The sequence below is a fragment of the Aotus nancymaae genome, unplaced genomic scaffold, assembly GCF_030222135.1.
Source record: "Aotus nancymaae isolate 86718 unplaced genomic scaffold, 86718_ANA_hifiasm-v0.15.2.pri h1tg000067l, whole genome shotgun sequence".
NCBI classification, from domain to species: domain Eukaryota; kingdom Metazoa; phylum Chordata; class Mammalia; order Primates; family Aotidae; genus Aotus; species Aotus nancymaae.
In genome coordinates, this window is record NW_026988482.1 from 19,455,028 (window position 1) to 19,478,809 (window position 23,782).

Genomic DNA, 23,782 nt, shown 5'->3' on the forward strand with positions numbered 1-23,782 from the left:
CGAAGTGCTGAGATTACAGCCATGAGCCACCGAGCCTGTCCTAAGCCTCATCATTCTTTTCATCTTTCCTGCTGAGACAGAAGAGGAGATTGAGGATGTGGACATTTTGTTGAGGAAAGAAAATAGGACAGACAACTCAATGAAGTCTCAGAGAGCCATTCTGAGAACCCATGTTCTATTCCCAGAGCCCATGTCAGGCCATTCCTGGGGGGTCTGGTGGGGTTATGAGCGAAACGCCCAGGGAGGGAGATGGGAGAAGATTCAGGGAACAAATTCTAGATCCCACCCTTGGATAAGTTGGACCTAGAGACAGAGAGTGGGAAAGCGGAGAACCATGAATGCACGTTCCCTCTCACCATGGCAAAAGCATCTCCATCAGGCAGGGCTGGCTTCACAGGCAGGCAGCTTGGGCAGCCCCGCGGGGTCCCACACTTAGAAGGGTCTCTGCCTGCTCTCTTGCTCTGCTGTCAGGGTCTTGAAATTCCTAATGACCTTGAACATCAGGTGTCGTAACCGAGGGAGTATAGAATCACCACTGAGACAAAAGTAAGCCAATTCAGAGGGTATTTATTGCCAGCGACCACGGAAGACTAGTGTCTCTCCAACCTGTGGCCCCGAGCTCAGGGGGAGCAAGGGATTTAAGCAGAAAACCCAAATCCTGGTGGGGCAAGGGGTTCTTTTTTGCAATCAGCGTTATGCAGAGCAAGCTAGCTATTTTTCACAGAAGCCAAGGTCAGCAGTTATTGCAAGGAAAACGGGGCAGCAAGCAGTTATCACAAAGGAAACGGGGCAACAGTTATAACTTATTTTTGGAGAAACGGTTTTTCTTGGTGGTTGCAGGGTGCAGGGTTTAAGATGGCGTTGCTTAGGTTCTAACTCTGGGTCAGCTATGGCACACAGGCACTAGCTGGCAAAATAGCCGGTTCTGATCAGGTCTCAAGGCAGCCCCGGACCTTGGAAGGCAGCACTGAGGCCCCACTGAGAGGCTGAGTGGCTGCTGAGGGCTGAGGACTAGAGCTGAGATTCCCAGGCAGCCCCTTTGGAAAACAGTTTGGCATTTCCCCAAAATGTTAAATGTAGAATTATCATGTGATCCAGAAAATCACATATGAAATTGTCTCGTGCCCCTTTTAAACATATAGAACATAACTATTGGAAAGAGAGAGAAAAGAGGCCAAGCTCAGTGGCTCATGACTGTAATCCCAGCACTTTGGAAGGCCGAGGTGGGAAGGTCACTTGAGTTCAGGAGTTTGAGACCAACCTGGCTAACACGGTAAAATACAGTCTCTACCAAAAAAAAAGCCCGGTGTGGGCGTGATGGCATGCGCCTGTAGTCCCAGGAGGCTGAGCAAGAAGATTTTACTTGTACACGGGAGGCGGAGGTTGCAGTAAGCCAAGATCGCGTCACGGCACTCCAGCTCGGGCTACAGAGTGACACTGCATCTCAAAAAAAGAAAAAAGAGAGAGAGAAAGACGTTTTGGAAACTTGACTTGCACTTGGCCACATCGTGGGTTTATTTCCCACACAGTCATTTTATGTGTCTCCCAACGTGCCTAGAGCAGTGGCTGCTTCCCGCACACCAGGTCCAGTGACCGTGATGCCATCAATATAATGGACCAGTGTGTCGCCCTGAGGGTGTAAAGGTTCTCAGAGGAACTGGGAACCAGATCGTGAGCCTGGCTGCAGAGTTGAGGTAGCCTTGAGATAGGGTGGGGAAGGTGTATCTGGCTGAGAACAAACTGTTCTTGATGGCCTTTACTCACAGATATAGGGAAAGAAACACTCACCAGATGGGTCGCTGGGCAGCAGAGGGGATCATCGCATCAGGTGCACCACACTTCGTCTGCCCTGCTTGCTTTTGGTTGCTTGCTCTTTGTTATCTTTTTTCCCCATGAAGCTGAAGACCACAGTAGCTGAAGGCCGTGCTACTGAACACTGTCACTCAACCTTCACGTGCTGCCTTATAGATAACATTTATAAGTCACCATAACAATCACTTGAGTTATTTTTCAGGAACTCGGGGCAGCTCCTATCCAGTTCAAATGGTTAAGACTGCCGACACTTAAACTGGGCCTGTGCACATGCCCAAGAGGTAGCCTTTTGACATCAGAGGGCCAAAAACTCCACCTTTAGATCATGTTAACACCACCATTTTCTATACATATATCCTGTGAACCCCGATTATGACTGCATTTTTCCCCACTGCCAATCACCTTTTCGCATGCTGTAGACCACCCTGCTTCCCTAACCTATACATCTCTCTAAGCCTCATCTTTGGGGAAGTGGATTCGACAGCCATTCTCCCATCTCCTCACTGGACAGCCTTGTGAATAATTCTTCTCTCTTTTGCAAAGCTCGTGTCACAGTGATCAATTTACTGTGTGAGAACAGAACGAACCTGGACCTGGCTCAGTAACAACTGCACACCAGTTGTCAGATGTGTTGTTTGCTCAGCACTGAAACCACATGTGGAAACAGCACCTGCACGTGGAGTCGCTAGTCAATTAAGTTTACAATAATCCACTTGTCATTCTCCAAGATCCATCTGTCTTCTGCACAGGTTAAGTAGGCAAGCTGAGCGGGGATTCGTGATTCCAAGTTTTGGATGGTGGCACTAATCTCGACAATCTCTCCAGGAATGTGGTATTAGTTTGCTTTACTATGTTTGTGAATGAGGCAGCTCTAGTAGCTTCTACTTGGCCTTTTCTACCAGAATTACTTTCACCATATGGCTCAGGGAACCAATGTGGGATTCTGAACATTGTTGACTCTGTCTATTCTAATTGTGCATTCTAGAACCAGGGAAATGATAGGATGGGTTCAGGAATCTACTAGACCTACTGTGAGAGGAATCTAAGCCAAAAGGTCCATTGATCGCCTGGCCTCCATACACTCATACTTTGAGGAACTATGGTGGCATTTTGAGTCTCCTGTAATTACTGCTAGTTCAGAACTACAGGCTGATTATCTCAGAAAAGTCTAATTATTTGCCTTTCCCAATGCACAGTCACTCTGATAAATGGCCTTGGGTGCCTTTGGGGAAGTCTAGGAAGATGAAAAGTATAAATTATTCTCAGTGCAGCAGGGTCCTGCCTCAAAGGGACCTGGCCTATCCTTTATTCGAGAAGTTCTGGGTCTGTGAACTAGATCAAGACTTGGAATTGATTGAGGGATTATAACTCTGTGTTGTTGGTAATTTAGGTCAGACTTCTCTGTTCACCAGACCTGGAGCTTTCCTACTTATTCAGATCAAGTAAAACTTTAGTAGGCAGCCCATCCATTTTCATTCTCAGGACACTATGGTCAGCAGGCCAACATCATGGATCTCCGTGGGTCAGACCATTCAAGGTCCTGCTTTGGCTGCACTGTCCATTGCAGTCACCTCACCAATCATGTCTTTGGTGACTGTTACCATATGGTCCCTGCCTCAGGATTCCATCAGCCCCACTGCACTTCAGATCGCATTTCGCACTGTAATGTGGCCTGTGTGGAATATCTGGCACTCTCTACATGAATTTATTTCTCATAGTCTTGATGAAAGGAGTGTCCTCTGGACCCTCCCTGGGTGTGTGAGCGGGTATTTACATGATAAATACACTCATGCATTTTTATCTCCCTAAACATTTACATATCTTTCCCTACAGTGTACCAAGGAAGTTCTGGCATTTCAACTCATTTAGTGCAGGTTATGTTTGGAGATATATATATACATACACATATATAATTTTTTTTCTTTTTGAGATGAGTTCTCACTATATTGTCCAACCAGTCTCAAACTCCTGGCCTCAAGCAGTCCTCCCACCTCAGCCTCCCAAGCTGGGATTACAGTGGGTCCATATCTCAACAACCCACAAGCAAATGTACAGAGTCATTCTCAGCTTCTCAAGTTATAACAATGAACCACAGGCAGGCGCAGTGGCTCATGCCTGTAATCCCAGGACTTTGGGAGGATAAGGCAGGCAGATCATGAGGTCAGGAGTTTGAGACCAGCCTGACCAACATGCTGAAACCCCATCTCTACTAAAAATACAAAAATGAGCTGGGCATAGTGGCATGCACTTGTAATCCCAGCTATTCAGGAGGCTGAGGCAGGAGACTTGCAGTGAGGTTGCAGTGAGCCAAGATCTCACTATTGCACTCCAGCCTGGGTGACAGAGCGAGACTCCCTCTCAAAAAACAAAAAAGCAGTGAACCACAAATCTCTGCTTACTTATCCCATATCAATGAATTCAGTTTTATCTGACTTCATATTCCTTCCACGATGATCCTGCACCCTTGTTACCGAAAAGGGGTCCTGATCCAAACCCCAAGAGAGGGTTCTTGGAGCTCACATAAGAAAGAATTTAGGGTGAGTCCATAAAGAGAAAGCAAGTTTATTAGGAAAATAAAGGAATAAATAAAAGAATGGCTACTCCATAGACAGAGTAGCCCCAAGGGCTACTGGTTGCCCATTTTTATGGTTATTTCTTGATAATATGCTAAAAAGGGAGTGGACCATTTAGGGTAACTTCCTGATGTTGCCATGGCATCTGTAAACTGTCATGGTGCTGGTGGGAATGTAGCAGTGAGGATGACCAGAGGTCATTCTCATCACCATCTTGGTTTTGGTGGGGTTTGGCCAGCTCCTTTACTGCAACCTGTTTTACCAGCAAAGTCTTTATGACCTGGATCTTGTGCTGACCTCCTGTCTCATCCCGTGACTTAAAATGCCTTAAGTATCTGGGAATGCAGCCCCCTAGGTCTCAGCCTCCTTTTGTTACAGGAAAGGGGTCCCGATCCAGACCCCAAGAGAGGGTTCTTGGATTTCATGCAAGAAAGAATTCAGGGCCAGTCCACAGTGCAAAGCAAAAGCAAGTTTAAGAAAGTAAAGTGGTGAAAGGACAGTTACTCCAAAGACAGAGTAGGATGGAGTAGCCTCTAACCTGAGGTCAGTCAATTGTCCTTGCCTTTTATTAAAAGGGGCCTCTAACCCACTCTGTCATAGAAGAAACTCTAACCCCTCGAAGTTGGGCCTCTAACCCAATGCCATTCTTTACTTGGGTACCCCATCACTTGCCCAAAGTCATCCAATCAGTGCTGCAGTCTATTTCCTTGGGGTCGGGGGTTTCTTCAGTAGCATCCTTTCCATGGTTTACCAGAAATATGTTATAGGACCCCAACACTTACCCAAAGGTAGCCGTTGGGTCAGGGTTTTTGTCCCTTCTGTATTCACCAGAAATATTTTACAGGAAAGGGGTCCAATCCAGACCCCAAGAGAGGGTTCTGGGATCTCATGCAAGAAAGAATTCAGGGTGAATCCTCAGCGCAAAGCGAGAGCAAGTTTATTAAGAAAGGTGGTGAAAGGACAGCTACTCCATAGACAGAGTAGGACATTCCTGAAAGTAAGAGGAGGAACGCGTCCACCCTAGGTACAATGCTTGTATATATGGGGAGATGTACTCTGCTACAAGCTTTTGTGATAAAGGATTTTCTTAATGTGGGAAGTAGAAAAGATCCTCTTCAAAGTGTCCTTTCTTGTTAAAGAATAAATCATAAGTATTAGAAATAATAGTTTGTTTTAAAGACTTTCTTCAAAGCCTTCTTGCTTTTTGCTAATACCTCTTCGTTAAGCCCTATCCCACATAGCTGTTAGACATGCTCACAGGCACATAGTACATTCTGTATCCTTGTACATTAACCTAGATATTTGTGCTACACACGCTCACAGGCAAGTAGCACATTCTATGTCCTTGTACCTTAACCAAGATATTTATGCTATTACTTTTCTAAGAAGTCCTTTCACAAGCAACTTCCTGTCCCTTCCTTACTTGGACTTCCTCTTTTCCTTTTGTTCTCCATTGCCTTTACCTATTCAAGAAAGCTTTAAGTTATTACCCAATCAGGTTCAGTTTCAGATTGTGAGGTCTGACTCCAACCAACGGAGATCAGACACAGCAGTAAGGATGATCCCAAAGGAATAAATGTGTCTGCTTTTCCTTTGTTCATTGTACTCTGGTGGAAGGTGGCTATCAGGAGCACCCTTTCTGCAGAAAGTAAAATTCCCTTACTGAGAGATCCTTTGTCTCAGTGCTTTTTCTTTGCAGCACTGAGCATCTGTTTCCAACACTTAATTATTTCTCAAGAATCATTATTATTTTTAAAGCAAAATTAGAATGCCTTTGTTCTCCAGCTATCAGGATATCTGGACACTCCCAAGTCTGGGTCTGTTTAGTAAACAGTATTAATTTGTTCCCTTAACCATAAACATCTAGAGGCTAGGAATGCCTGTCTGAGAATGCAGCCCAGCAAGTCTCAGCCTCTTTCTCCTAGACTTTACTCAAAATGGAGTCACTCTGATTTGAACACCTCTGACACTTTTACCTAGCCCCTATTCAACATGGAGTTGCTCTCATTCCAATGCCTGTGACACCCTTAAGATCCATCTCTACAGATTCCCCAGGTTTCTGCCTGTAAAAATTGGCAAAATTATGCAATTTGGAGAGTACTGTATCTCCTCAGTCACACTTTGCACTTCATATTTTGTTTTCTTGAGAGGGAGTCTTGCTCTGTCACCCAGGCTGGGGTGCAGTTGCACAATCTTGGCTCACTGTAACTTCTGTCTTCTGAGTTCAAGCGATTCTCCTGCCTTAGCCTCCCCAGTAGCCAGGATTACAGGCATGTGCTGCCACACCCGACTAATTTTTATTTTTAGTAGAGACAGGGTTTCACCATGTTGGGCCAGGCTGGCTGCTCTTGAAGTACTGATCTTGTGATCTACCTGCCTCGGCCTCCCAAAGTGTTGGGATTACAGGCATGAGCCACTGCGTCCGGCCTGCACGTTACTCTTTGAAGGCTTATTGGAACATAAAGCAAAGAAGGGGCTGGGAGCCATGACTCACACTTGTAATCCCACCATCTTGGGAGGCTAAGGTGGGAGGATCCCCTGAAGTTGGAAGTTTAAGACAGCCCCATCTCTACAAAAAATTTTAAAAAGGAGTCCAGGCATGGTGGCTCACACCTGTAATCCCAGCACTTTGGGGGGCTGAGGCAGGTGGGTCACGTGAGGCCAGGAGTTCAAGACCAGCCTGGGCAACATGGCCAAACCTTGTCTCTACAAAATATAAAAATTAGCTGGGCTTTTTGTTGTGTGCTTGTAGTCCCAGCTACTCAGGAGGCTGAGGCTGGAGAATCACTTGAGCCTGGGAAAGTAGAGGTTACAGTGAGCTGAGATCATGCCACTGCACTCCAGCCTGGATGACAGTGAGACCCTGCCTCAAAAAAAAAAAAAATGGTGGGAATAGATCCTGAGCAATGTCAGTGGACTTTTGGAAGACATATACCTCAGGGAAGGCCATTACACGTTCTTCAGGCGAAAGGTGGTTAACCAACATTCGAAGTCTCATTATGACCCTCCCTTCTACTCCCTGCCCCAGCATTAGTAGCCGGGACCTCTCCACAGAAGCATGGATCCAAAGGCCACAGGGCCCCTCCCTGAGCTCAGACACTACGTCAGTCCAGCAACCCACCCGTCCTCCAAAGGTATGAGTTCAGCTCCACACGGCCACTCTGCCTTTCAACAATTCTAGCCATGTCTCTGTGTTCCTGCTTTGCACTTTGTCCCATGTGAGGTGGGATTAACAAACTACCATCACCCAAAACTGGTTCGGATGTTGAAACTGATGACACTGCAGACACCAAGAGGTTATGAAAAAGTTTACTATTCACATGAGGCTTTTTACGGGAAGCGAAGGGGGCACCCAAGTCAGTCAGTTGGGCTTCAGTGAAAGAAGGGGCAAGTGGCTCTGGGTTTTCTTGTGGTTAGGAGAGCTCAGTGCATTTGTGACAGCAAGGGTTTGCATAGTTTGAACTTCCCCTCTGGTGCAAAGAGGAAGTGCCTGGGTTTTATCAGCTTGTCCAGATGCAAGCACGTTAAGGGGGAGAGCTTGAAAACTGTTAGCAAGTATCAAACATGGGGAGATGCTATTCCAGCTCCCCTAGTCCTGGGGTGGAGGCAACTGCTCCAAGACACTTTGGCATTTTCTTCTTTTCAGCTATTTAAATATAGGACACTTCTTTGTAAGTTCTCTGCTAAAATAACTGGTGTGGTTTCTGGCAACTAAAACCCGGCTGATATAAAATCTCCTTGCTGTTCTTAGCAGGGTTAGCATCAACCTTAAAAGGTGTGATAGGTGGCATGCAAATATTTACTCCCCTTTTCCTCATCTATCTAATAAAGTGAATGACTAGGCTGGGCACGGTGGCTCATGCCTGTAATCCTAGCACTTTGGGAGGCCAAGGTGGGTGGATCACCTGAGGTCAAGAGTTCAAGACAAGCCTGGTCATCATGGTGAAACCCCATCTTTAAAAAAAATAAATAAAATAAATAAAATAAATAAAGTGAATGACTGACAAGCATCTCCATCCTCTGGATTCCATTTCTTCATTAAAATTATGAGTTTATAGCTTCTGGCTTCCCTTATTAAGCAAAAGCAAGGAGATTGAGGCAAGGAGGAGCTTATAATTTCCTATAAAGTGCATGTCTTGGTGACTGTGTGTCAGTATATGGAGAATATCCTCATTTTTTAAAAAACTGTTGCCTGGTATTCCTTCATAGAGGTACTAGAGTTACTTAACCATTCCTTTACTAACAGCCATTTGTATTGCTCCTGTTACCAGGAAGTGGTCCTGATCCAGTCCCCAAGAGACAGTTCTTGGACCTCGCTCAAGAAAATAGTTCAGGCGAGTCCACAAAGTGAAAGTAAGTTTATTAAGAAAGTAAAGAAATAAAGAATAGCTATTCCATAGGCAGAGCAGCCCCAAGGGCTGCTGGTTGCCTATTTTTACGGTTATTTCTTGATTATATACTAAACAAGGGGTAGATTATTCATGAGTTTTCCAGGAAAGGTGTGAGCCATTACCAGAACTGAGGGTTCCTCTCCTTTTTAAGACCATATAGGGTAACTTCCTGATGTTGCCATGGCATTTGTAAACTGTCACAGCGCTGGTGGGAGTGTCTTTTAGCATGCTAATGCATTCTAATTACAGTATAATGAGCCGTGAAGACAACCAGAGGTCACTTTTATTTCCATCTTGGTTTTGGTGGGTTTGGCCAGCTTCTTTACCACATGCTGTTTTATCAGCAAAGTCTTTATGACCTGTATCTTGTGCTGACCTCCTATCTCATCCTGTGACCTGGAATGCCCAACCTCCTCAGAATGCAGCCCAGTAGGTCTCAGCCTTATTTTACCCAGCCTCTGTTCAAGACGGAGTTGCTCTGGTTCAAACACCTCTGACACTCCGAATTTTTGCAGATGAGGAAATGGAAGCTTTGGAAAGATTAGGTGGCTCACTCTAAGTAACATCATGTACCTGGCAGGGATTTCTATAAAATCATAAGATGTCAGAGACCATGCTTAAGAAATACTTTTACTTTGAAATACTTTAAGCAAACAGTTAAAAAGAATCCACCACACTAGCCTGTTAAAATCTTAACATTCTGATGCCTGTGCATCAATTTTTAAAAAGAAAGAAAACACAATTGAAGCTCCTATGTACCCTCCCCAAATCCATCAGCTTCTCTTGCCTTAGGAAGGCAGAATGGTGACTTGCACACATCATTCCAATATGTGATTTTATGCTCAATTCATATTAATTGAATCCACAGAAAATAGATTACTGTGCAAAACAATAACACTTTCTATATGTCCACAATGCTTACATGCCAGACACTATTCTAAGCATTTCACATGCATTACCTCACTGACTGTCCCCCCACCCCCAATCACACTGTAAGATTGCCACTACTATCCCATTTTACAGAAAAAGTGAAAAGTAAGTTGAAGTAACGTGCCCACAGATACACAGTATGCTTAACTTTACACAAACAGTAACTTATATGTAGCTTCTGCAACTTTCTCTGCATAATTTTTCATATATCTGTGTTGAGACATAACTCTTTCATATTCACTTTCCAAGGACCAAAACCAACCCATTTATTTATCCATTCTTCTGCTAATGAAATGCAGGCTTTTCCCAATCTTGCTACCTAAACAATACTTCCATGAATAATCTTAAACATTTCTCTGTTCACATGGCGCTCCTCTAGGATGTATCCAGGAGTACAGCTGCTGGGTGGTTAAGTGCACACAACCTTACAAGATTTTGCAAATCACCTGACACAGTATTTCTCAAAATTTCTACTTCAAAAGTAGTGTGAATTATTGTTCCAAACACTTACACACATGGGCTTTCAAAAATGTGCCAGCTTGATGAGTGTGAGATGGTCTGTATTATTTTACATTTCCCATGCTTTGTCCTCTGCACATGCCTCTGGTTGGAGTCATGGTCAGCCTTAGGCTGGGGTGGGGCAGCAGGGGTAGGGCAGACCTCACTGAACAGGTGACAGAAAGATCTTCAGAGACCTACTCCAGCCCATCTGGCTCTCCTCAACCCCAACTTCAGTTCCTCCAAGGGAGTGGGGAAAAGGTGGGTAAGGTTGGAAAGAACCTGAATATTCTCCAGGTCAGGATGAGATACAAGATCAGACCTGGTGCTCAGACTAGGGCAATCAGAAACTTGTCAACAAGAGCCATAAAGCTCAGAACCACCCACAGCCAGGTTCCTAACCAGCAGGTGTGTGCCTGTGGGTGGCTTCCAGTCAACATTTCACTCCACAGCCCCTTAAAAAAAAAAAAACCCAATCCTGACTTAGCCAAACTAAATTCAGTTCCTGATTCCTTAACGGGAAATTTTGTGCAAGATCTCTTCTGCATGGCAAACAGATAAATAAGCACCCAACCCTGGTTTCCAGAGTGCTTGGTCTGGCTATGGTGATGGGTATAACCAAAAACACAACCACCACCTGACACAGGCATCAAGAGAGGTGGGCCCAGGGGCTTAGAGGCATGAGGGTCAGGCCTTGAAGAATGAAGAGCTGGACTGGAACAGACAGGGGTGTGACACTCCAGGTGAAGGGAGGCAGAACAAGGCGGAACATGCCAGAGGGTTGGGGTGGGGAGGGGACAGGAAAGCCAAATCCAACACTGATTCTGCCAAAATCTTTAGTAGTTAGCACCAAGTAGTCAGGCTTTTACTTTTTTCCCTTTCGGCTAATCTGAATTTATTAATATTTATATAATTATCACATAGTACTTATGGAACTAAAATTATTTGAAAACTCAGGTTACTGGACAAATGGCATCAGTATAATCCCAAATATAAACGGCTTTACTTCAGGATAATATGTTTTTCACTTCATTCTTTGCACATTTTAAAATTTGATTGGAATGTTTAAAAATAAGCACATTTCATTCTATAAAAATGACAATAGGCCGGACACGGTGGCTCATGCCTGTAATCCCAGCACTTTGGGAGGCCGAGGCGGGTGGATCACGAGGTCAAGATATCGAGACCATCCTGGCCAACATAGTGAAACCCCGCCTCTACTAAAAATACAAAAAATAGCCAGGCATGGTGGCACGTGCCTGTGGTCCCAGCTACTTGGGAGGCTGAGGCAGAAGAATCACTTGAACCCAGGCGGCGGAGGTTGCAGTGAGCCGAGATTGCGCTACTGCACTCCAGCCTGGTGATAGAGCAAGACTCCGTCTAAAAAAAAAAAAAAAAAGACAATAGGTCAGGCACAGTGGCCCACATCTATAATCCCAGCACTTTGGGAGGCAGAGGTGGAAGAACTGCTTGAGTCCAGGAATTTGAGACCAACCTGGGCAATAAGGAAAAAAAATTAAACTTTTGTCTCTACAGAAAAAATATTTAAAAATAGCTGGCATGGTGGCAAACACCTGTAGTCCCAGCTACTCGGGAGGCTCAGACACCTGAGCGTGGGAGGTCAAGGCTCCAGTAAGCTGTGATCTGCCACTGCACTCCACCCTGGGCAACCCTGTCTCAAAAGAAAAAAAAATACAGGAAAAATATCCCTATACCGGGGCAGAAACTTTACAAGGTGCCCCGTGGCAAAGGGGGAAGAGATGGGGGTAGGGGGTGCTTAAAATGTGGACAGAAAGGGACATTGCCATGGTTATAACACCAACTGACATGGGAGCTGCACCTCTGTGAGGGTCCTGGTCCTAGAGGTCAACCACCTAATGGAGAGCTTTGGTTAACCAAGCCCTCTTTTGCCAATCCCAGGAGTCAGGTAGCACAGACAAGCACTCTAACTCACACATAAGGAACTGATGCAGAAGTTCATTAACTTGCCCAAGATCATTCCCGCCAAGAAAAGGCACACCATGCCTGGAACCCAGATCTGATGACGCCAACACCCTTCCTGTAACTCTGGCCTCTGCCCAGCCACTTCTAGTGCCAGTTTTGGGACAGTGAAGGGATATCTTCACTGCCATGAGCAGCTGCTGCCATAGGAAGGCAAGAGGATGGCAGAACCAAGATGACCAAACCTTCCTGACGACAAAGCTGAACAGGCATCAGAACACCAACAGGAGACGTCTGCCCTGTCCCAACCATCCTGTGATACCACTACACCGTATCAGAGCTTTCATTCTCACCTGCTCATGGCAATCCAGAGAGGATAAGATTACTCTGTACTCTACTGAAAAAGATGTCTTCCAGGTTGGTTTCTCCTCATTACAAGAAATGACCAGCTCCATGAATGGGCCCCTACTAATTGCAGTAAAATGCAGTTGGGGACACTGCTCTACTATTAGACATTAAGACATTTTATCCTTACATTTATAATCTGACATCTTCAATAATCAGAAGCAATGATTACTCACATACTTTAGAAATATCAATCCTTTGCCTTTAAGTAATTGATTCTTGCTTTTTGCTTCAAGACAAGTAGGTGGGACAGTGAGGGAGCTCCTACCAGAACAGACCACCTTTCTCCTGAGAGCAGCAGGCACACGCACTGGTTCCTTTGGGTAGAATCTGATGCCAGCACCAGATCTCATACATGGAGAGGGGTATGTGAAGGTGAGAGGGGTATGAGAAGGTGAGAGGGGGCCTGCAGTGTGCAGAGGCTAGAGATGTGCACACAATAATGTTAAGCGTTTACATCTGCTGAAGCCGAGGAGTCTACAGAAAATTCAGAAATGGAGTGAGGAGGAGTCTGATTTATGGGAACTAGCAGCAAGGATAACTGCATGAGAAGCCCTTCAACCATTCCATTTTACTGAGTCTTTGGATCTGTGGTTAACCCTTATAAAATGTAATTCAGATTCAGATCATATCACTCCTCAACTCAAAACTGTCCAAAAGCTCTCTGCCTCCCTCTGAGGCAGCTCAAGCCCCCGTAATGACCCATGATGCTCACATTGCTCCCTGACCCCTCTCCTCCCCTTCCAGCTGGCTCCCTGCACTCCATCCCAGGGGCCTCCTTGCTATCCTGAGGACATCAGACAAGACCCAATCTCCTCTGCCTGCAACTCTCCCTAGAGAGCTACCTGGCTTGCTCCCTGGCCTCCTTCAGGTCTTTGCTCAAATTTCACCTTCTCAGTTGAGGCCCTCCCTAATCAGATTATTTAAAATCACAATTGACTTCCCAATCCAGCACGCCCTCTCACTCTTCTCTGATTCACTTTGTCTATTACACACACATCACCATCCAGAATACTGCATATCCCATTTGTTTGTCAACTATAAAGATCCAAGATGGCAGGATTTTCATCTGTTCTGGTCTCTGCTGGATGTCCAGCAAATACACCAGTGCCTGGTGTAGAGGAAGTGATCAGCATATTTCTGTTAAACAGATGGACCACTGCTGCCTGTGCAGGCCTGTGGGATGGGAATGGCAACAGGGTACTGATAGAGCTCCACACGCCAAGCGCTTGAGCCCAGAATCTTGCTGTCCTCCACCGGCCACTGAGACCACTCTAATCTCCTAGCAGATATCCAAAAGCCAGCCAGAAAGGCTAAAGCCCCAGCCAGAACTCCCCAGGGAGCATTTGGGAAGACTAGGAGTTCTTGATGCTGCTGCTTTTAGTCAACAGAATAGGCATGGCCATAGGCCACACTGGAAGATAAATCTAGGATACCACTGGTCCCTTTCCAGAAGCCACAGCCCATGATGCCACAGACATTTTATCCAACCACAAAGGGCAATGTTTTTTCTCTTCAGAGTTGTGGAAAGAGACCTGACTGGGGGAGCGGCAGGCTATGGTACAGAGGCCACTCCTAGGGGCCCACGTCTCCAGAAGGGCTCCAAAGAACATACTGCTGCGCTTCCCCAGCGTCACATCCCAGCAGGCAGGCTGAAGACTCCCCGAGCTTTTAAATCCTCGGGATTCTGTCACTAACTTCCAAAATAGAAAGGGCTGGGCCCTTTGTGAAGGTTTCCCCACACTGCCTAAAATTAAGGGTTCTCTAGCAGGGGACTGAGAACTCACTCCCACTGTCACTGTCAGACCCAGGCTAATCTCTAATATGGTTTTTCATATGCCGAGCCAGATTTGAAGACCATCTGAAGGTCTTCCCACACTTGCTGCATTTGAAGGGTCTCTCTCGAGTATGAAATCTCTTGTGGCTAATGAGTTGTGAACTCTTGCTAAAAGTTTTCCCACATATGCTACATTTGTGGCACTTTTTCCCCGTGGTTATGTCCTGGAGTTCATCAAGACTGGAGCTCTGGTCACAAGCTTCTTCACAGTCTTCGAGAGGCATTTCTTCACTTGGTTTTAATTTCTGCAATCTCAACTTTGTGTCCTGAGAGGAAGACAGCCCAGGTGGGCTACGTTCAGCCTGTGCTGCTCTGGTGTGTTTACTCTGGTGACTGGAAAGGGTCTGTCTCCCAATGAACTCTTTCCCACACCACTGACATTTGAAAGGTCTCTCTTTAGTGTGGATCCTCTGATGGTTAACAAGCCGATAGTTTCTATCATATGATTTCCCACACAGATTACATTTATAGCGCTTCTCTCCACTGTGTATTCCCTTATGATCTAAAAGGGTTCTTTTACGTGTAAAGGTTTTCCCACATTCTTGACACCAAAAACGTTTCTCACCAGTGAGGATTTTTGGCTCCACATCTGGAGTCTTTTCACTTTCATGGCAATCATACTGTTTTTGAAGAGAGTGAATCCTCTGATGTCGGTAGAGATTGGAACTCCACCTGAAGGCTTTCCCACACTCCCTGCACTTATACGGCTTCTCTCCAGTGTGAACTCTCTGATGGATGAGGAGGAATGAGTGATTGCGAAAGGCCTTGCCACACTGGCTGCATTGGTAGGGCTCCTCTCTGCTGTGACTGCTCTGAGGAACCTGGAACACTCTGTCCTGACTAAAAGATGACCCACCCTCAGGTTTTCCTTTCATGGCATGCTTCTTCTTATGAACAATAAAGGCTGACCTATAGGCAAAGTCCTTCCCACATTCGCCACACTGGTATGGTTTCTCACCTGTGTGAATTCTCTGGTGGTCAATGAGAGTTTTCTTTCTAGTAAAAGTTTTCCCACACTGCTGACACAAAAATGTTTTCTCCACAGTAGGGGCACCCTGGGGCTGACTGTGGTCAGGGGCTTGCCTGAAGTCTTCAAGATATTCATCTTGTTTGTAGAATTTTTCCTCCTCATGCAACCTCATATGACGAGTAAAGTTTGATCTCCACCTAAAGGTTTTCCTACATTTGTTACATTTATAGGGCTTCTCCTGGGTATGAATCCTTTGATGTTCAAGAACATATGATTTACAGTGGAAGGATTTCCTGCACTGGCTGCAGTCAAAGAGTTTCTCCCCACTTTGGTCTCCCAAATGATGATCAAACCCTGAGCTGTAGGTAAGAGCTGCCCTATACTGATTTAATTCAAGAAATTTCTTCTTAGCATGGGTTTCCTGGTGCAGACGGTAGGCTGACAGACGTCGGAAAGCTTTCTCACATAAATCGCATTTATAAGGCTTCACTCCAGTGTGAATTTTCTCATGCCGTGCACAGTTGGAACTCCACCGGAAGGCTTTCCCACACACTCTACATTTAAATGCTTTCTCTTGACTGTGAAGTCTCTGATGATATGCAAGATGGGAGCTATGACTGAAAGTCCTTCCACAGTCACTGCACTTAAAAGATACTCCCACTGTGTGAAGACTCTGCCCATGTTGGTGATGAGAGCTAAGGCTGAAGTCTTTTCCACACAAGTCCTTTTTGCTCCCTTTCAGTCCAGTATGAATTCTCTGATGTATGCTGAAGCCCCCAATCATGTGTCTGAGCCCCTTCCCATATTTCTTGTAGTCATAGTGGTGTGAACTCATTCTAAAGTGTTTGCCACAGCCATGTTTAAGGGACTGCTTTCTTCCAGAAACTCTCAAATATGTAACATGTTTTAAGTCAAGATTATTACCTTCTGATACTTCAGAGTCTTTTCCTGTCCTGTGACTGAAATCAGTCTCTTCTTTCTTAACTCTCACTTGTATGGGGTTTTCACATTGATCCTTCATCCTGCTCTTCTGTTGAAAAGATTCTCTCAGCCCAATTCCCTCAGAAACACTTGCTGCAGGACATTCTGAAGGCACAGCTAAGGTTTCTGCTCCTTCCAAAGGTTCCTGATTTAAGATGAATTTCTTTGTTTTAATTTGAAGGTCACCTCCTGACAAAAAATAAAACAGGAGAGAATGTACTCTTTTTCCGTATTTGGAACTGCAGAAAGCACCAAAGGGCAATAAAATGCCTGCGTGGTGAGGCTTTTGCCTGACTGCCAATACCTTTACAAAATAGTCAAACATAAGGCAAAACATGGAAGATTATCCCAGATAACAGGGAAGGGAGGAGAAAAGCAAGATGGGCAGGGCAGGTAGAGATATGCAGACATCACATCCAGCAGGGAAAGAAAAAGGATTAAAAAGAAAGTGTTAAACAGCCAGAGTAGGAGAAGAATCATGGCATTATAGAAAGGTACCCAAAAGCCAAGGGGTGGGGCTCCAAGGAGCACCTGGCTGAAAGGGCTAGAGATCAGCCTATTACAGAAGGAAGGGTCAAGAAAAGAAAGAACAAGAGTGGGATGAGGGCTCCTAAGAGCAGGAAGGGGTGAGTACAGGGGATTCAGCAGGAGTGCAGGCCAGGAGTGAGGGCACAGGGCTGAGGAGGAGCATCAGTGAGTGGAAGAGAGGAACAGTGAAGCCCTCCAGCAGGCAAGAACTATTATTGAGAGGGTTGCTGGGGAAGGGGGATGGGAAAATAGACATGGCCAGAAATGAATGACCTCTTAGAAGCCACCCAGGATGGAATGGAAGAGTGGCCCAAGCACCCTTAGCAACACTGTTAAAGATCTTCTAGTAAACAACAGAATAAATTCCCAGTGATGTACCTCACCTTAAGAAAGAAAAGTAAAAGCAGGAGGAGCAGGACCTGGCAGGTTCTCTGGAACTCACCTGTAGGGGCAGCACCTGGATTCCCCTTAGGCTGAGCTACCTGCATGTTCAGGCCCCACGGCTCCCTTGCTTCCAACCAGGAGATCAGAGCAGGTTTGGTGAATGGTCCCACTGCAGAAGAGAAGGGAATGGGAGATGGGGAGGGAGATGGATGACACAGAACTACTCTCTAGGACCTCTGGGCCTGAAGTCCTGGTGAGGCATGGGAAAGGCCAGGAAGGCAGGCAGCGGAAGCTAGCGAAGGAACCCCAGTCACTTCAAATAGCCCTGAGCAGACAGAGATAGGAGAGGTTGAGAGAAGTTGGCAGCAAAGATTACTAGAATTTTCCGGAGGTAAGAACATGGCTACTTAATTGGTTGCATCAGCCAACATTTTTTGAATGCCTAAATGGACTAGGAACTTAAAACATATTACCTTTAATCCATTGTTTTCGTTTGTTTGTTTTCAAATAGGGTCTCACTCTCTTACCCGGGCTGCAGTACAGTGGCTTGATCTTGGCTCACTGCAGCTCCAACCTCCTGGGTTCAAGCAATTCTCCAGCCTCCACCTCCCAAGTAGCTGGGATGACAAGCGTGAGCACCACATGCTTGTATTTTTGTATTTTTTGTAGAGACAGGGTTTCACTATGTTGTCCAGACTGGTCTCAAACTCTGAGCTCAAGCTATCTTCCCACCTGGCCCTTCCAAAGTGCTGGGATTACAGGTGTAAGCCACCACATCCAGCCACCTTTAATCTTTACAAAAATCCAGAATGGCAGGCATTATTCTCCCCATTTTTCAAAAGAAGATACCAAGGTGCTGGATTAAGTGATCTGGTTAGTAGTTACAGAGCCAGGATCTAAAACCAGGTCAGGTCCCTTTCTATGCAGCAGAAAACAACCCAAGAAGGCAGAAATAAAGATGGATATAAGCATGAGGGTATTAATTACTTACCCAGGAAGGCCATGTTCCTATAATTCTCCAGCATCACATCCCTGTACAGGTTTCTCTGAGCTGAGTCCAGCAACCCCCACTCGTCCTGGGAGAAGGTCACCTCCACATCCTTGAAAGTCATAGTCTCCTGCAAAAACACTGTGCCCTAGAGCTGGTCCACAGCTCCCAGCTTTGAGGTAGGGGAGGGAAGGGGAATAAACTGGCTCTGTGTGAGTACAGGATGGACCTGGCAAAGGTGAAAGGGAAGACCATCACCCAGCAGAAGAGCTCTGGGCTCAAGGGGGATTATCTGGTCTCTGGGACATGGGTCTTTGGATGTGAGGTTACTAGACAAGTGAGAAACCCAGGATGGGGGAACTGCACTATCTCATTAGGCAGTGACGTGGAGACATCAGGAAAGAAGGAACGTCCTGTGGCTCACCTGGAGCTGGGCTGTCAGGGACCTGGTTGCTGTTACCTGGTCTCCTGGGCACCCCTCTCTCTGGAAAAGGGCAGGCATCTGGGCAGCAGGAGGATCTGAAGGAGAAAAAGCCATGAGAGAGTGGCTCAGCTCTGGATAGACCACTGAGAAGCCCACACTTCCCCCCAGTAGAGGACTCCTGAACCCATGAGCAGGTACAGAATGTTGTTAAATACCCATCTCACATGTCCTCAGTCTACTGGGGCCAGGAAAGGGGTAGTGGGAGGGGGTGTAGTGGGGGAGGAGTGAGCCACATATGGGTCATAGAATGGATGGAGAGGACACAGAACTAAGAGCCAGGACAGAAGAAGATTCCCATGAGAGGACAGATGTGAAAAGACAACACTACAGGAAATGCAAATGGTGTGGCATAAGGCTGGGGTCTTAAGGCCAGGCAGCAAGTACCGGATTGCCCAGCCAGGAAGTCACGTGCTTCTATTTCATAGGGAGGCTCCAGGTGGTCCCCCAGAGCAGAGCCGCTCCTGAGAGGTGAAGCAAGGGACCATATCTGTGCAGATCGCAGGGCTCCTGTACCCATCCAATGCACATCTGGGCTCTGGGCAGGGCCCGGGTCCTGGCAAGAAGAAAATGTTGTGAGAGGATCTTTCTGGGAATCAGAAAGCAAACTCAGAGAAGAGGCCACATGGCCGATCTCCAAAGGACAAAGACTGAGGGGTGGGTAAGCCAGGTCCTTCATTACTTCTAGACAGGAAAAAAGGGCAAGAAGAAAGCCCAGGGAGGTACCTCCAACCACCTCAGCCTCCTCGGGCTCTAATGAGAGCCATGGGAGAGTTCAGGTAGAGACAGACTCCAGCTCAACACAAGGAAGCACATGGTAAGTCAGTACAGCACTCTCGTCGGGCCTCAGATGACACAGTGCCACCTTCCCACTACCCCTCAGTTCCTACCCAAGGCCTGCAACTTAGAAATGAGAGAGAAGGAACTAGTTCCTGAGAATTAAATTCATAATAGTTCACAGCAGAGATACAGTCAAGTAATATCTACTATCAAGCACTGCTCTAGGCACTGATATACAACGTGATCTCAAAGAGGCAGGCTAGCTCCCAAATTGTAAACTTGCCTTTAATAATAATACTGATAGAGAGGCAATGCCAATCATGAGAGTCAGCCATAAAACCATAGAAGAAAAAGTCTCCAGTGTAAAAAATGGCAGTGTCCATCTAAGTAGAGACCAACAAAGAGGAGGTGTTTGCCCTGAGATTTCAAATAACTCTGGTCTCTGAGGCAAGGCTGTCCCTCATATAGAGATGAGTACAAGAAACTATAATTTGAGATTTTTCTGGTCCTGTGGCTGAGACAGTCTCTATAGTGAGATTTTTCACACTCTGATAATTTTGCTGAACCACAGAATGATTCTGTAACTTTACATGTATCTTAAAGCATTTTTTTTCATTTTTCAAATTTGGGGGGGCTTTCTCCCAGGCCCCATTGTCTTCTAAGTGGCTTTCAACCAGGTAGGCCTTTTCTGCTCATGTGGAAATGTTTTCATGGATTTAAAAAATTACAACTAGCTCTAAATGAGCTGAATATAACCAAGCCATGATTTTGTAACTACTGTGTAGCTTATTTCATTTTATAAATTATTATCAGGTCCTTTTGAACATTTGTTTTGGTGAAAATAACAAATGTTCTTTAAAATTTTTTTAAATAGCACCCCATGTTGGGCAAAAATATTCTCTAATAGTTATACCTTGTGTTTTATTTATTAACATTTACTGCTGGTGGACTCTGTCCTGATATTTTACTTAATTTTTATAATAAAGTTTTAGAGGCAAGTATGTCAAATTTGTTTCAGAATTTTATTTTTTAAACGGAGTTCAAGCAATTCTCCTACTTCAGCCTCCCGAGTGCTAGGAATACAGGTGAATGCCACCATGCCCAGCTAATTTTTGTATTTTTAGTAGAGACTGGGTTTCGCCATGTCGGCCAAGATGGTCTTGATCTCTTGACCTTGTGATCCACCTACCTCAGCCTCCCAAAGTGCTGGGACTATAGGCGTGAGCCACTGCACCCAGCCACAACTTTCATTTGTACATGAATTATGTATGCTGATTGTGTGTGTGTTTGTGTGTGTGTGAGATATATATATATATATATATATATTTTATTTTTTTTTTTTTTTGAGACAGAGTCTCGTTCTATTGCCCAGCCTGGAGTGCAATGGTGCACTCTCAGCTCACTGCAGCCTCTGCCTTCCAGGTTCAAGCAAATTTCCTGCCTCAGCCTCCTGAGTAGCTGGGACTATAGGCACATGCCACCACATCCAGTTAATATCTGCCCTTTTAGTAGAAAAGGAGTTTCACCATATTGGCCAGGCTGGTCTCGAACTCCTGACCTCAAGTGATCCAACCGCCTCAGCATCCCAAAGTGTTAGGACTACAGGCATGAGAATCATATATTTTTATGTAAATAAAGTTTTAAAGAAGGCTAAAAAAGTGATAAATGCTTTCTAAAAAAACTGAAACAATATAGTTCAGCTCCCCTGTGTGCAGCAGAAGGAGCAGGAAGAACGCACTTGAACTGACCTGCTGCCACCCGACTGCCAGGCCTGGGACTGCCAATTCTGCCAGGGCCAGGCACATGATAAGCACTCAAATATTTACTGAACAAATTGTCATGATTAGACCATTTCTGAATTTTCTTCTCAATGAACAGAGGCTCTGAAAGGTACGATGATGTGGCCATGGACATTGAGGTTGTAGAATGATGCCTAAAATCAAGGTCTTCCTATTTCTCAGCTCAGCGCTGCCCCTCAGCACTCATGTCCATCTTCCCTGCCTCCCATCTCACACACATAGAACAGATCCCCAAAAGCTTACTGAGAAGTGCTGGGCACAGTGGTTCACGCCTGTATCCAGGGAGGGCAAGGCGGGTGGATCACCTGAGGTCAGGAGTTTGAGATCTGCCTGGCCAAAATGATGAAACTACGTCTCTACTAAAAATACATGGTGCTGCATGCTTCAAAAAAAAAAAAAAAAAGCTTACTGAGAAGAAAGCTACATGGTGCCCGCAGACTGCTCTTCTGAGTTTTAACATGTACTCTCCCACTGAGAAGCCAAGAGCCCTGACCCTAACTGCTGTCCCAACCCCTGCCACTTTACAGGGCTATGGTTCGTCTCAACTAAAATTAGATAATATGTGGAGATGGACGTTGTATACTGTAAGCCACTGTGTCCAAAGACTAGTTACTGGCCTTTTTTGTTTTGTTTTTGAGACAGGGTCTTGCTGTGTCGCCCAGGCTGGAATGCAGTGGTGCAATCACAGCACACTGCAGCCTTGATCTCCTGGGTTAAAGCGATCCTCCCACCTCAGTCCCCCAAGTAGCTGGGACTACAGTCACATGCCACCATGTCCAGCTAATTTTTGTAGAAACAGGGTTTTGCCATGTTGCCCAGGCTGGTCATGAATTCTTGTGCTCAAGCAATCTACCCATCTTGGACTCTAAGGGCTTGGATTACAGCTGTGAGCCACCATGCCTGGCCTAATTTTTAAATTATTTATAGAGACAGTAGGGGGTCTCCCTATGTTGTCCAGGCTGGCTTGAACTCCTGGGCTCAAGCAATCCTCCCACTTCAGCCTCCTAAAGTGCTGGGAATACATGTGTGAGCCACGATGCTCAGAAGTTACTGTCATTTATGGAGACTTGCTGACCCTATCTGAAGCTGATATTCCTTTGGGTATATCCTAAAGGTTCCACAGCTCAGGGTCCCGTTCTCAGTTGCTCAGGAACCACGGGAAGAAGGGAAGACTTCCCCTGCATTCCTCTATACTGATAGTTCAGAGGGCCACCCCCATCCCCAGACAAGCTGGCTAACCAGCAGGCAGAGTTCCCTGGGCACCACACACTTGCTCACACTCACCCTATATGATGTCCCATCAAGGTCCCTCTGCAGCTCCTCCAGCAAGGCCACAGCCTCCTCACCACTCTCAGGGTTATGGAGCTGCACCCAGACCCGGAGCTCCCCAGGCAGGATGCTCAGGAACTGTTCCAGCACCAGCAGCTCCAGGATCTGTGCCTTGGAGAGAACATCAGGCCTCAGCCACCAGCGACAGAGTTCCCGGAGCCGGCTCAGAGTTTCTAGGGGCCCAGAAGACTCATGGTAGCGAAGCTGTCTGAAGAGCTGGCGGAACAGCTCCTGGCCAGGGCGGTTGAGTGTCTGTGGCCTGGCAGCCTGCACTGGAGTATAGCTTTCATCTTCTTCCTCCTTCTTTACTGTCTGAAACCGCCCTCGCTCCCTTGAAGACTGGGCCTGAGCTGGATAGACAGCATGCCACCTGCCTGGAGGCATCACTCCTGTTCAGGGACTACCCAGAAGAGCACAAGCCAAGTCCACCTTAGATTTGGGTCCTCAGAAGTATCTTCTCAGCACTGCAGAGAACAATGCCATTTGCTGAGCCATCAGAAGTCTTTGACAAGTGACTGAAATAATCATCATTTCTGTGCAGGAGGGGATGAGAGAATCATGTCTATTATACATGGTGCAGTTGGATCCTGGTGGTTGGGATCATCTTTGTTTGTATGAGAAGAGCATTTGCACAGATGTACACGCCAGTATCAAGCAGATCAGAGCTAGGTTGTCCCCTATTGGAGTAAGATAAGAAAATATCCTACATTAAAACATATACTGAACTTGTACATTACAACTTTGTAAAAAACACAAAGGGCTAATGAAAAAAGTCGAGAATATCTAAGTAAATGAACAGACATACCATATTCATGTACTGGAAGATGTGACACAGTAAAGATGTAAATTCTCTCCAAATTGATCTATAGGTCTAATGCAATTCCTACCAAAATCTCAACAAGATCTTTTTGTAGATGAATAGACAAGATTATCCTAAAATTTATGTGAAAAGGCAATAGAATTAGAATAGCTAAAATTATGACAGGTCAGGCAAGGTGGCTCACACCTGTAATCCTAGCACTTTGGGAGGCTGAGGCAGGTGGATTGCCTAAGCTCAGGAGTTTGAGACCAGCCTGGGCAACATGGCGAAACCCCATCTCTACTAAAAATACAAAAACTTAGCTGGGCATGGTGGTGTGTGCCTGTAATCCCAGC

The 23,782-nt window shown here is 45.8% G+C and overlaps 1 protein-coding gene across 9 annotated transcripts in view; it reads right to left on the bottom strand.

Annotated features, from left to right (window-relative positions):
- Window positions 1–547: 547 nt before the first annotated feature.
- Window positions 548–23,782, bottom strand: part of ZNF445 (zinc finger protein 445) — a 64,310-nt gene continuing 41,075 nt past the window's right edge. For 6 of the 9 annotated variants that reach the window (XM_064366981.1, XM_012470727.2, XM_012470728.3 and 3 more), the window contains 6 exons: window positions 22,583–23,304; window positions 19,107–19,275; window positions 18,663–18,757; window positions 18,242–18,368; window positions 17,309–17,419; window positions 548–16,527 (listed from right to left, as the gene is read on the bottom strand). In XM_064366981.1, the coding sequence (XP_064223051.1) occupies window positions 14,363–16,527; window positions 17,309–17,419; window positions 18,242–18,368; window positions 18,663–18,757; window positions 19,107–19,275; window positions 22,583–23,011 (3,096 nt within the window). In that variant the 5' untranslated portion in view covers window positions 23,012–23,304 and the 3' untranslated portion in view covers window positions 548–14,362. Of the gene's footprint in view, window positions 16,528–17,308; window positions 17,420–18,241; window positions 18,369–18,662; window positions 18,758–19,106; window positions 19,276–22,582; window positions 23,305–23,782 lie in introns of those variants that run through there. The other 3 variants (XR_010338965.1, XR_010338966.1, XM_012470734.3) reach the window with 3 other exon arrangements.